General features: G+C 33.7%; 1 protein-coding gene across 1 annotated transcript; it reads left to right on the top strand.

The window, feature by feature from the left end:
• The first annotated feature begins 1469 nt into the window (after positions 1 to 1469).
• On the top strand, positions 1470 to 13313 carry LOC116023423 (histidine-containing phosphotransfer protein 4-like). Its single transcript, XM_031264423.1, has 6 exons — positions 1470 to 1682; positions 11813 to 11943; positions 12042 to 12110; positions 12940 to 13011; positions 13114 to 13186; positions 13278 to 13313. Exons 1-6 carry the CDS (start codon positions 1470 to 1472, stop codon positions 13311 to 13313), a joined length of 594 nt encoding a protein of 197 aa, XP_031120283.1.
• Positions 13314 to 13665: the final 352 nt, after the last annotated feature.

Raw genomic sequence — 13665 nt, 5'->3', positions numbered from 1 at the left:
CGGGGAATACCCGTCCCCGCCTAATTCCTCGCGGGGATGGGGATGGGGATTCCCCGCCGGGGACGGGTACGTGGTCGGGGTTTCGGGGATGGGGACGGGGAGTATACTCCCCGCCCCCGCCCCGCCCCGTTGCCATCCCTAACTTCACACCTTCTCTGGTGTAATTGTAACCCCTCACCTATTCCAATAAGTCTAGGGTTCGAAAAATATTTCTTTAGGCTATGACATTCATCAGATGATCTCTCGATACTTTAAAATGATTTTTTTATAAGTAAGAATAGTTATTAATAAGCTGCGATCATATGTGCCGGTAACGAACCGTAACAATTTTTAAGGATGTATATACAGTTCAAATTTCCCTAGGAAATGGATTATTATGCATGATATGATTAAACATGAACTTCTTACTTAGTTAAGTTGAAAGTAGACGAACTATAAGAGTGAAAATTTATTACGAACCTTTGTATCGCTGTATTTCGCGATATACCGGAAAATCTTTCCGATTTTAATGGTTAATGACGGGATTATTTTTAGAATAATTTTGGTATTAAAATTTTCCCGAATTAATTTATATTCCTCCGAACTTTTATCTGATTTAACCCCTAACTGTCAAGGCAAGGCTTATTCTTCAAGATTCATCATACTTACCATAGAATTGTGACAAGTGTCACAATTATTTACCATGTGGTAATAAAAAATTGAGTATGGGATAAGTCTTGCTAGCTAGTAACTTAATCTCCAAGCTTCCCCATTCCTACCCCTTGTTGCCGAAAAATTATAGAGGAAAAGAGAAGAGAAAAGTTCATCTTCATCTTTGTGTTCAAGAAACTCCATAGCCAATTCCTTACACACCCTATTCAGTTCATCCTGGTGGGGATAAACTGTATAAGGATTTGAAACAAAACTTCTGGTGGTCGGGCATGAAGAAGGATGTAGCTGAATTTGTGGCTAGATGTTTGAACTGTCAAAAGGTCAAGGCGGAAAGAAGTAAACCAAAGGGATTACTGCAGCCATTAGAGATTCCGCAGTGGAAATGGAACTCAATCTCTATGGATTTTGTGGGAGCATTGCCTAGAACCAATTCTGGAAACGATCAAGTGTAGGTCATTGTCGATCGACTGACCAAAACAGCGAGGTTCATTCCAATGAACAAAACATGGTCAATGGAAAAGATGGCGAGAGCCTATATTAAACACGTGGTTAAATATCACGGAGTAGCGCAAGATATCGTTTCGGACAGAGACTCACGATTTCTATCACGTTTTTGGGAAGCGTTGCAAATGGCAATGGGCACTCAGCTCAAATTAAGTACAGCTTTTCACCCTGCCACTGATGGCCAAATAGAGCGAACAATACAAACGTTGGAAGATATGCTCAGAGGTTGTGTGCTTGACTTTCAGGGTTCATGGGACGAGCAGTTGGATCTAATAGAATTTTCCTATAACAACAGCTACCATGCGAGTATAGGAATGGCTCCTTATGAGGCATTGTATGGGCGGAAATGTCGAAGTCCTCTGTGTTGGAGCGACAAGAGCGATGTTGTTATACTTGGACCTCAGTACCTACAAGAGACTACTGAGGCAATCAAGGTAATTCGAGAGAGGATAAAAGTTGCACAGGATCGTAAAAAGTCGTATGCCGATTTCAAGCGACAATTCACCGAATATCAAGTTGGGGAGAAGGTATTACTGAAAGTCTCATCCACTAAAGGAGTCAGAAGATTTGGAAAGAAAGGAAAGTTGAGTCCTCGTTATATAGGACCTTATGAAATGTTGGAAAGGATAGGAAATTTAGCCTATCGACTGGCCCTACCGATTGAGCTTGATAAGGTGCATAACGTATTTCATGTTTCTCAACTTAAGCGGTATGTACCTGATGCATCCCATGTATTGGAACCTGAGGAATTGGAGATGGATGATTCGTTAGTATACGAAGAAAGACCAATTCGAATCTTGGACTCTAAAACCCGAGATACAAGGAGGAAATCAATCAAAATGATCAAAGTCCAATGGTCGAATCACAGCCCAGAGGAAGCTACGTGGGAATTAGAAAGCGTTATGATAGAACGTTATCCAGAGTTGTTTAACTCAGGTGCGTAGAGTCGATCTACTTGTTATGTGCCTAAACAAATTGTGTTCTAAGATTAAGCATACTAAGAATCCGTTATGTGTAAACGAAGGTAAGTAGTAATCTACTTAGAAACCGTGGAAAATAAGAAGGAAGTTTCGGGGACGAAACTATTTTTAAGGGGGGAAGACTGTAACCCCTCACCTATTCCAATAAGTCTAGGGTTCGAAAAATATTTCTTTAGGCTATGACATTCATGAGATGATCTCTCGATACTTTAAAAGGATTTTTTTTTATAAGTAAGAATAGTTATTAATAAGCTGCGATCGTATGTGCCGGTCACGAACCGTAACAATTTTTAAGGATGTATATACAGTTCGAATTTCCCTAGGAAATGGATTATTACGCATGATATGATTAAACATGAACTTCCTACTTAGTTAAGTTGAAAGTAGACGAACTATAAGAGTGAAAATTTATTACGAACCTTTGTATCGCTGTATTTCGCGATATACCGGAAAATCTTTTCGATTTTAGTGGTTAATGACGGGATTATTTTTAGAATAATTTTGGTATTAAAATTTTCCCGAATTAAATTATATTCCTCCGAACTTTTATCTGATTTAACCCCTAACTGTCAAGGCAAGGCTTATTCTTCAAGATTCACCATACTTACCATAGAATTGTGACAAGTGTCACAATTATTTACCATGTGGTAATAAAAAATTAATTAACTTGGATGAGTATGGGATAAGTCTTGCTAGCTAGTAACTTAATCTCCAAGCTTCCCCATTCCTACCCCTTGTGGCCGAAAAATTAGAGAGGAAAAGAGAAGAGAAAAGTTCATCTTCATCTTTGTGTTCAAGAAACTCCATAGCCAATTCCTTCACAAGTTCTTCCATACTAGGTAACACTTTGATTTTTATTCGGTAAAAAGACTGGAATTCTTTCCTAGAACTTAATTTTAAGCTAAGAATTCTTGAAAATGTTGTTATTATGGTATAAATTACTTAGGGTCTTCGGTGGAAATTTGGAGGAAGGGATCACAACATTTTCTACGGTGTTAAAAGCTACTTGAAAGGTAAGGAATCCCTTAAGTCGGTTTAGTCACTTGAAAATGGACAATTGCTAGTGAACTATGAGACTAGGAGTTTTATGTGGAATTTATGTGTTAAGTTTGAGGATTTCTTAGTTAGCTCATGAGACTACTCTTTGAATTTTGGAAATTTTTGTATACATGTTCATAGCTAGTATATGCATGTATATGTTATATTTATGTCCATATAGACTTATACTTATGGAAATATTGGAAAATCAAGTTGTTATCACACCGTTTTCGCTGCCCAAAATTGGCACAATTGCAGGGACGCGACCCTGGACGCGCGTCCACTACGCGTCCAGTAGGCTAAGAACCAGGCAGAACGGCCGGACGCGGCACCGGACGCGCGCGTCCGTCGTGCGTTCGGTGGTCCGGACATCAGCGCATCCACTGTGCGCGGATCTGTTTTCGACTGAATTTTCTTCCAAAATTTTTGCTCCTGAATGATATAATGTTTGAAAGGCCTACGGGCAACTGAGTTCAATTTTTGAAAGAACAAATATTGTTTTGGAAGTTATGTACATCAATTTGGAAGTAAAATCTTGTTTTTAAGGAACAAATATAACCCTTGTCACTTGAGAAATTTGTGTTGAAAAGCCATTGGCAAATGTGAATATTTTGGAAACATATTTTTGAGTCGTTTTGAGACATTATGTGAAATGCTATTTAAATCCCCTCGCACGGATGCACGGCTGGAAACGTCAGAATCCGGCGATTATTCCGATCAGATTTCATCGATAATTCTGAGATTTTGCGCACTATGTTTCCGTTAAGAAGACAAACATAAAATTTTAGGAAGGGTTCGGTTATAACCTATATTTTAGGAGGGGTTCGGATAGCAAACATGAAACATTGGTCGTCGCCGGTCGCTGGTTGCCGAAACTTGGCGCGGTCGCCGAACGGATACAAATGACCTGTAATAACAGGCCATTTGTCTGTTTTCGGGCTTTATTGCATCAATTTGACATGTTTAAGAGTTTAATTGCACATTTTAAAAGTTTAGATGCCTAATTGACTTTTGGTGTAAAGTTTAGGGGCCTATTTGACCCTTTTTCCCTATTAATAATGATTTTCACAATTTTTAAAGTAAAGAATATTATGTGAAATGAATCTTTCAACAAAGCATAATATCACATCTAGATTGGACTTCTTAATAACAATTTATAATATAAACTGATACAGAGAATCAATTAAGCAACTCATTAAACTTTATATATCTAGGAAATTGTATAGTACATATCACATAAACTTTTAGTCTTCCAAGACTAATTTGTCAAGACAACTTTAATTAAGGGTGTTTAGGTGATGAAAACACATATGGTTCACAAAGAGCTGTCATAAAAAAAAATACACTTATAGTTATATTAGAAACTCCTATGAGTGTCAGCATATTAATCATCAAACATACAGATCTAAATTTATAAAGTAATTAACATCTTCTATAGTTATTAGGAACAAGGGGAAACAAAGATTAGGTGACAACGGTGTGTTCAATTTGTACCTTAGTTTTATGAAGTACTTAACACCCTGGAATTTCTTAATGCTCAATTAAGCTATGAGTACATAAGCTATTTAAGTACATATAGAGACAATATAGGTCTAGAGAAATCTTCTTTTATGGAAAATTTTATCCCTAACATAAGTTAAAGATTTATACAGATACTTATATCCCCTATTTGAATGCATGCAATAAAATCAACTACTATCATTTTGAAAGAAATAGAGTTTTTATACAGAAAACCAATGAATCTCTTGATTTGAAGAAAATACTACCAATTAATGACAATAATTTCTACACACATATATCAAGCATCTCTGCAACTTACACTACGAAGAATGCATGATATTCAAATTTTCATATCTGCTTCAAGAGATTCATACTCATAAATTATTCACACCTGCTAAAATGATTCGTTAAGTTGAAATTTGTAGATCGTAAAGTTCATATTATGTAGAAGGACAACGTAAATTTACTGAAAATGTAGCATTCGAAATAGAGTATGAATTTCTAGAACAGAAAGTAGGCATCTTTTGGTGTGCGTGAAAAGTGAGATAGGAACATGATAGACATCATATATGCAAATTAAGCACAAGGATGGAGATTATAGTTTGGCATTTGTTACAGGCAAACTAAAACCAACGATGACTTGCATCTTGAAATTGTAAATGATTTACGAAACATGTTAGGCTTCAGAAATGTTTTGGTGAAGTCTTTTAGAATTGTGGGAAAAAAAATCCAAGACGAAGGTTGTATAGATGTAAGGCTAAAACTTATTGGTAAGAGAAAGAGGCACGCAAGAACGTATAATCTTCCATCAGTATCTGAAGTAGTTGCTTTAATTGTTGGTGATTTCGACGAATCAATGGGGGATAGGGACATAATAATAGAGACTCAAACCAGTGAATTGCAACGTATTATTGCCCCAAAAATTCTGGCGAAAGGAAAAGAATCAGTGTAAGAGAATTTTTTGCATACAAAATCCACGACCGAGATAATCAGAATTCTACTATATTATTTGCCATGAGGCTTTTCCAACAGTTTATAGTAGATGCTTACACAACGGTTGAGTCTGGAAGGATGAGATATGTGCGAGCCAATCAAAAACATTTGCGGTGTGAGATATATAAAAGGCATTATCTGAAGCATTGGTTTGTGGTGAATCAGATCCCAGTTCTCAAGGAAAACATATCATATTGCTGTCATCTTTCACAGGCCGAACCAGATACATGATACAAAGCTATCAGGATGCGATGACTATATGTAGGTGGACAGGATATCCAGACTTTTTCATAACATTCACGTGTAATCCAAAATGATCTGAGATTAAAAGATTTGTAGGAAATAGGGGACTGAATGCAAAAGATCGTCTATATATACTTTCTTGAGTTTTTAAAATGAAGTTGGATGCATTAGTTAATGATTTTAGATGCAAAGAAATATTTGGTACAATAAGAGTAAGTGTTAAATAAATTACTTAACCATTTTTATTTGCTTAATTTTCCTTATATTCCGATTCCATTTCTTATTGTCTCATATTATATTTAATGTTTAAATATTCTCTTGTTAGTTATATACATAATCGAATTTCAAAAGCATGGATTGCCTCATGCTCATATTTTGCTCTTTACGGACAAAAAAGATAAATATCAAGCTGGAGAAGACATCAATAAAATAATATCTACTGAGATCATGGTTGCAGTAGGCGCTAGTCAGGCGGTAGACTAGCGCCTAGCGCCTAAGCGGTTTAGGCGGCGCCTAGGCGGTTCTAGGAGGCGACCTACAAAAACAAAAAATTAATTCATGTGTGTGGGTGTATGTCATATATTATAGGAGAAATTGTAATTTATGCCCCTCCATAATATATCAATTATCAATGTCACCCATGAATTATTAGTGGGGTAAATATTGCCCCTCAATTTTCAAAAACAGTACATATATTGCCCCTCCCATTGTGTAAATATTGCCCCTCTGTCGGTACAGGTGGGGCAATATATGTATCGTTTTTTTAAAATTGAGGGGCAACATTTACAACATTAATAATTCAGGGGTGACATTGATAATTGACATATTATGGAGGGGCAAAACTTACAATTTTCCCTATATTATATTATATATATTATTATATATATCTTTCTGACTTCTCTTACTTATATAAATAACTAAATTTAAATATATATAAATATAATAATAGAATTAACAAGGCGGACTCGCTCGAGTTAACTCAGCTAACTATACTGAGTTTGGTGAGTTAACTCGGCCAAATTCGGCCAGTCGGTGACCAACTCGGCCTAGTCGGCCGAGTTAGGCACTAGGCGGATGCCTAGGGAGCAATTCGCCTCAGTCTAGGAACGCCTAGCGCCTAGGCGGGTGCGTAGGCGATCTAGGTGGGGTTTTTTACAACAGTGACTGAGATACCAGATGAACAAACGAATCTGGAATACTACAATGCAGTACGTGGTTTCATGATCCACGGTCCAAGTAGTATTGCAAGGCCTAAATCTCCATGCATTATAAATGGACATTGCACCAAACATTATCCTTAGAAGTATGTAGAAACGACTCCTATTGATGAAGATGGCTGCCCAGTATATAGGCGTAGAGACAACGAACAGATGGTGTTGAAGACTGGTGTTGAACTTGACAATAGATAGGAGATCCCACACAATTGTCACCTTTTACTCAAATATGTTACTCACATTAATGTCTAATGGTATAAACAATCACAATCCATCAAGTACTTATTAAAGTACGTAAACAAAGGCAACGATCGAGTCACAACTTCTTTCTATCGAAGTGTTACTGATGAACAAAATGGGGTAAGTGCTAGTTTCCTGAATCCAAGTGATCATGATTCTGCTTGGAGAGTCGAACACAAGCCAATGCAAAAATCCTCCTCTCCACTGGCCTGTGGAATCTCTAATCACTCCGCCACAGCCAACTCTATTTGTAGTAGGATCTACGACGCCTCAATATAATGAATAATTATTATAAGTTACATCATTTAAGATAATGATGAGTGAATTAGTACAAAAAACATTTTCAACATATATATTGACAAAATTGTTGGTGTTAATTGAATATTAGTAAAATTTTGTGGGCCGATGAAAATTTCATTAAATGAGTAACGTGTTTAATTGAAGAAATTCAATTGATTCACTAATATTTCAAAAATGTAAAATATAATTATAATTGTTACAAGTTACATCATTTAAGATAATGATTAGTGATTTAGTACAAATAACATTTTTTCAAATATATTGACAAAATTGTTGGAATTAATTGAATTTCAGATAAATCTTTTATGCCTATTAGAATTTCAATAAATGACTAACGTGTTTAATTGGAGAGATTTCAATTGGTTCACTAATATCCCACAAACTCTAAAATATTTGATAATCCATTTAAGATAATGATTAGTGATTTAGTACAAATACTCCTTTCGTCTCATTTTATGTGTCGGGCTTGACTGAAGTTATTTACAAATTAATTTTTCATAATACTAAGTTTAGAATTAGTATGTGAAATTTATTTATTTAGAAACTACATTAAAAGTATTATTAAACACAAAAAAATCAAATTTAAAAATTATTAATATGTAAATACTAATTTAAACAAACAAAGACGAAAGAGTTGGTTTGATCAATGAATAGTAAGTAAGACAGATAAAATGAGACATATTGAGTAAGATTTTTTCAAATATATTGACAAAATTGTTGGAGTTAATTGAGTTTTAGTTAAATTTTGTGGGCCTATTAAAATTTCAATAAATGACTAACGTTTTTAATTGAAGAGATTCAATCGATTCACTAATATCTCAAAAAAATATAAAATATAATGATAATTATTATGAGTTATATCATTTAATATAATGATTAGTAATATAGTACAAATGATATATTTTTTTCAAATATATTGACAAAAATTGTTGGTGTTAATGCTTCGAGGGACGTCAAGTGTAATATCATGTAATTGAAATGTTACACATGCATAAACGTTAAAGTAATAATGTTACACATTTGGTAATAACTGTTGAGCATAAATGTGCAATTCAACTATCAGCTTAGAGTTTTAGTTGAGATGGAATACATGTTTCAATTTAATTTGGTATCAGAACTAACCTTATGCCAAAGGTTATAAGTTCGAATATCTGCGTCACCTGATTGCTTCAATTATAACTATAACTTTTGGGTTAGTAATAAGTTCTTTATTTTTTAGTGAAATAAAGCTTAATTTGTAAGGAAACAAAGGGTGATCCTAACAAAATATCTTTATTTTTAAATTTTTATTCATTATTATTAATGTTTTAATGTCTCATAGAGTCGTTCCCATTTTTTGTCCTACTGTTATTGGGGTATTGTCAATTTTAGTTCACTTCATTAATTTTTGCCACATTGCGATCAGTCTTATTTAGTCCTTGCCACTTTTAGTCCATCGTTAAAATTTTCGTTAAATAACCGTCCAAAATAGGGATATTTTGGTCTTTTCATGGTTTGATCATCTCCTTTTACCCTTTGCAGTGGTTTCCTTACACATTTTCATCCATTGAAGTGGTCCGACGAAAGCCGTGTGAGCCACATTACAAAGCCATGGCTTTCGCCGGACCTTTTCATTGGATGAAAATGTGTAAGAAAAACCACTGCAAAGGGTAAAGGAGATGATCAAACCATGAAAAGACTAAAATATCCCTATTTTGGACGGTTATTTGATGAAAATTTTAACGGTGGACTAAAAGTGGCAAGAACTAAATAAGACTGGTCGCAATGTGGCAAAAATTAATGAAGTGGACTAAAATTGGCAATGCCCCAATAACAGTAGGACCAAAAATGGAAATGACTCTGTCTCATATGACTTGACATTCAACTTTTAATTAATTGCAACAACGAATACTAAAATAAGCTGCATTCACATATACACAACAAAAAAAAAATTAATATTTTATTAATTTGTATTAGCGTTCAAACTCGTCATGAAATGCTTTCATTTTTCCATTATTGTAAGAGAAACTACTTAATTAAAAAAAAACTACTTAATTAAGAATGACAACCTAATTAAATGCCAAAATAAAAATATAAATTTAATGTTTTAACTTTTAATCATATAAAGATGTCAATTAACTCAATACTCTATATTAATGAATGATCATTAGAGAAGATTCCACTTTAGTTATTGACTATGACAACATTACTACATTTAGTCATACTCATTCCATTTGCTTGTCTAAAAAAAAATTACATTCATTATTCAAATCTATTGCCTCATAGATGATGTCGCAATAGTTGATGATTAAAAGTAAAATTTACTCTTTTAAAAAAGAAAAAGATTAAACTTTTAGAATGATCGTGTTTGGTAATATAGTTAACTAATCAGTCAATTTTGACTTGTTTGACCATTATTAGTAAGTTAAACAACTAATATGAGTGTTAGTTTGATTAATTAGTTTTTTGTAACAAGTAACAACTTATTACTCCAAAATACTAAAATTCAAAAAGTTGCTCAAATAAGTTTTTTCGATCAACTTTTTGAAAACGTCATTTTACATGCAATCAGAAATTAACTAACATCTAATTTACCAAACATCTTTCTACAATCAGTTAATGTTGTCAACTAGTCAAACTCACTAACCAATCAGTTAGCCGCTATCAACTATGATAAGCTAACAACTATTTACCAAACACTCCCAAGATCTTTAAGTGTCAAATATTATTCTTGGCAAATTAAATGTTCTATTTTATTAAAGAAAAAAAATGAAAAGAGAAAATAGAATAAAAAATGAAGTAATCTGTAATCTTATTATAACTCATTACAATTATATTTAAAATTTTATTATGATGTTTTGTGCAAAACCGCCTGCCTGGATAGATTATCAGTATTCACTGCCCAAAAAAAAGAGAAAATAGAATAAAAATGGAGTAATCTGTAATCTTATTAAAACTCATTACAATTATATTTAAAATTTTATTATGAAGTTTTGTGCAAAACCGCCTGCCTGGACAGATTATCAGTATTCACTGTCCCTCTCTCCCTCTAATATGTAACCGTTACAACTGGACTACGCCGCTTTGTGTATATATATATATATATATATATATATATATATATGCAAGGCTACTATACACCGGCTTCACTCTCCCTTCACTCAAACGTACTCTCCTCTCTCTCTCTTCATTCCTTCTCTATCTAGGCCGCCGGTTAGGTTTCGGAGCTAAAATGGACCTCGCTCTCCTTCAGCAGCACCTCATTGCACACATTGAAGCTCTGCAACGTGAAGTAATTATATTCAATTTGTGGACTCTGATCTTCCTCCTTTTTTTTTTTGGTTTATATATGAATTTGTGGAGCTTAATTTCAGTTTTTTCCTTTTTTGTTCTGGAATTGATCGAGTTGGATTTCATCAGGTTTTAATTTTGAGGGGAAGAATTTGATCTGTGTTCGACAATTATTCCATTTAAGCTGATATGTCAGTGTGTATGTATGGTCATGTATATGCATATGTATATGTATATGTGTGTATCTACACACATGCTACATATATGTGCTCATATATCATATTACAACGCTAAGATGATGGGTATAAGGTTGATCTATCTTGCTATCATTACAAATTTTACAATTTTTTGAAAATAAAAATGTTTTTTTTTTTTTTTGTAATTTTTCTTCAAATAAAAATAAAAACTGATGTATATGAAATCTGTATAGTTATTTGTTTATGAAGCATTTGTATGTGCCACTAGGTAGGTTTTTGAAGAAACAATGCATATGTGGAAGAGGGAGGGAGAGGGTGAGGAGAGAGAAGAAAAGGGTTACATTCTTTACTGAAGGAGCTTGGTAATTGTCGGGGATGTGAGCCCCAGAAAAAAATGCAACAATAATTAAAGAAAGCCTCACTTGAGGCACCAATCTCGCGCCCCGCCCGGCGCGCCAATATTTTTTTTAATTTCTTTTTTCCTTCTCTCTCATTTTCTCTTTTCTAGTCACACCCTACAAGAATTCCTAAAGGAGATGCTCTAACAGACATATATGTATCTATATATCGTATATCATATGTAGGGTTTAAAAATAGCTAGGAAGATTTCATTATGTAGAAAATATTGTAAAATTAGGTTAACAATGGTTGCGCACATACTGATGATTCTGGTTTGTTGCAGGGTTATGTTGATCAGTATCTGCTGATATGCTATGGGCTGAAAGAGACTTCTGGCATAACATTCTTCCTAGAATTGATTGTTAATTTTCTCAAAGAAGCTGCTGCTGACATAGATGATATGACTGCCACTGTGTAAGTTCTGACCTATTAGCTTTTTTTTTTTCTCTGAAAAATATTAGGCTTGTATTAAAAAAGATAAATATGTATATATGTTTTTTTACTGCATGTAGTGAATATCCGATTCTGGACTATCATAAGATGCATGAGCTTGCCATCAAGTTCAAGGGAAGTTCTTCATGGTAAGTACTTGAACAAAAAACTTTGATTATATATATATCGCACACAGTCTTACTTTACGAATATACACACTAAAATGTGTCCACTCATGTAAGTCATGTTGGGCTAAGTGCACACACTCTAGGCTGTGTGCATTCGCGTTATCGCGTAGTAAATTGTGTGCATTCATGTAGTGTCTCATAGTCTCACGGGAAGATGTTGTCTCATTTGATTGTAATATATATATATATGTATGTATATATATATGTATATATGTATGTATATACACACACATATACATATAAACTTGTGTAAGATCGTCTCACCAATTATTATTTGTGAGACGAGTCAGGTCAAGATGAAGTACAATATTTATACTAGCAAATGTAGTACTAAATCATAAATAAAATGTTTATTACTTATACGAGAAAATAGAATATTTTTACATTTTGATGTAAAGTATTACATTTTTATTTATAAGTACAACATTACTTATAAGGGAAAATATAATATTTTTGATGAAAATGGTAATACTTTTACATCAAAAGACAAAAGTATTACGTTTGTGTTTTCTCAAGTAACAAACATTATTTTATTTTCCTGATTTAGTATTACATTTGCATATTGACCCGATCCACAGATCTAGTGAAAGCGAGATCATCTCTTCCTGCACTCAATCTAAATGCACACAAACTACTCCATGGTAAATTGTGTCCATTCATGTTGATAAATTGCACACAATCTAGTTTGTGTGCATTCGTATAATATATATATGATGATATTTGATACTAACGTATATATAGTTATATACTACTCATCAGTTCTAATCATGGAGCTTAATTGTATATGCAGCATTGGGGCTTGTAGGATAAGTGCTGCTTGCACTCAGTTACTCCAGGAAATTAGAAAAAGATCTGAGATAGAGTATGGCTGGATTATTAATTTTATTTTTCAAACAAATTCACTGCCCACCCATATAAAATCTTAAAACTGAACTGTCTTTGTTTTCATTCTCATATATATCAGCTGCAAACTGGCAGTGGAGATGATCATCACAGAAAAATCCACATTTGAAATCAAGCTGGAGACTATCATGCAGGTTACATGACGTTTATAAGCAAGATTTATTATATTACTCCGTATATAGCATTGTCTAGGCATTCTTACATGCGTTATGTTCTTGTTTTCAGCTGGAGCGTGAGATCGTTGACAGACAGTTACAGTGAACTACCGGTGAGTTGTGATTTTTAGTTACTTTTATTTATTTATTTATATTTTGGGTCTGGTGCCTTGATCTCAATCCTTATTTCATGTACTAGGGTTCACAATGTATTGTGGACTCTGGTGCGTTTATATATGTCATGTTTTGAGTTTTTGTATCTTCTGTTATCAAATTTTGTACCAAGTAAGAATTATGTACATGAAACAAATTAGTAATTGTGTCATTATGTTATGAATTTATGTGCCTTTGTGTTGTAAAATTTTGTACCTACGAACACGAATTATGTATTTAAATCAAATTTGAAAAATAAATAAATATATAACATGTATATATGTGTAAGATATATTAAATATAAT

This window comes from Ipomoea triloba, chromosome 6, assembly GCF_003576645.1.
Source record: "Ipomoea triloba cultivar NCNSP0323 chromosome 6, ASM357664v1".
Lineage (NCBI taxonomy): Eukaryota > Viridiplantae > Streptophyta > Magnoliopsida > Solanales > Convolvulaceae > Ipomoea > Ipomoea triloba.
Note: the sequence above shows the minus strand (reverse complement) of the source record. Positions and strands in the feature narration are given on the sequence as shown.

Bases quoted from the DNA above. Each gene is read 5' to 3' on its own strand.
- LOC116023423 (XM_031264423.1), top strand. From the start codon at position 1,470: ATGGCTCCTTATGAGGCATTGTATGGGCGGAAATGTCGAAGTCCTCTG. The intron at 11,944-12,041 runs GTAAGTTCTGAC...TACTGCATGTAG, and splicing joins GATGATATGACTGCCACTGT to TGAATATCCGATTCTGGACT. The intron at 12,111-12,939 runs GTAAGTACTTGA...TTGTATATGCAG, and splicing joins TTCAAGGGAAGTTCTTCATG to CATTGGGGCTTGTAGGATAA.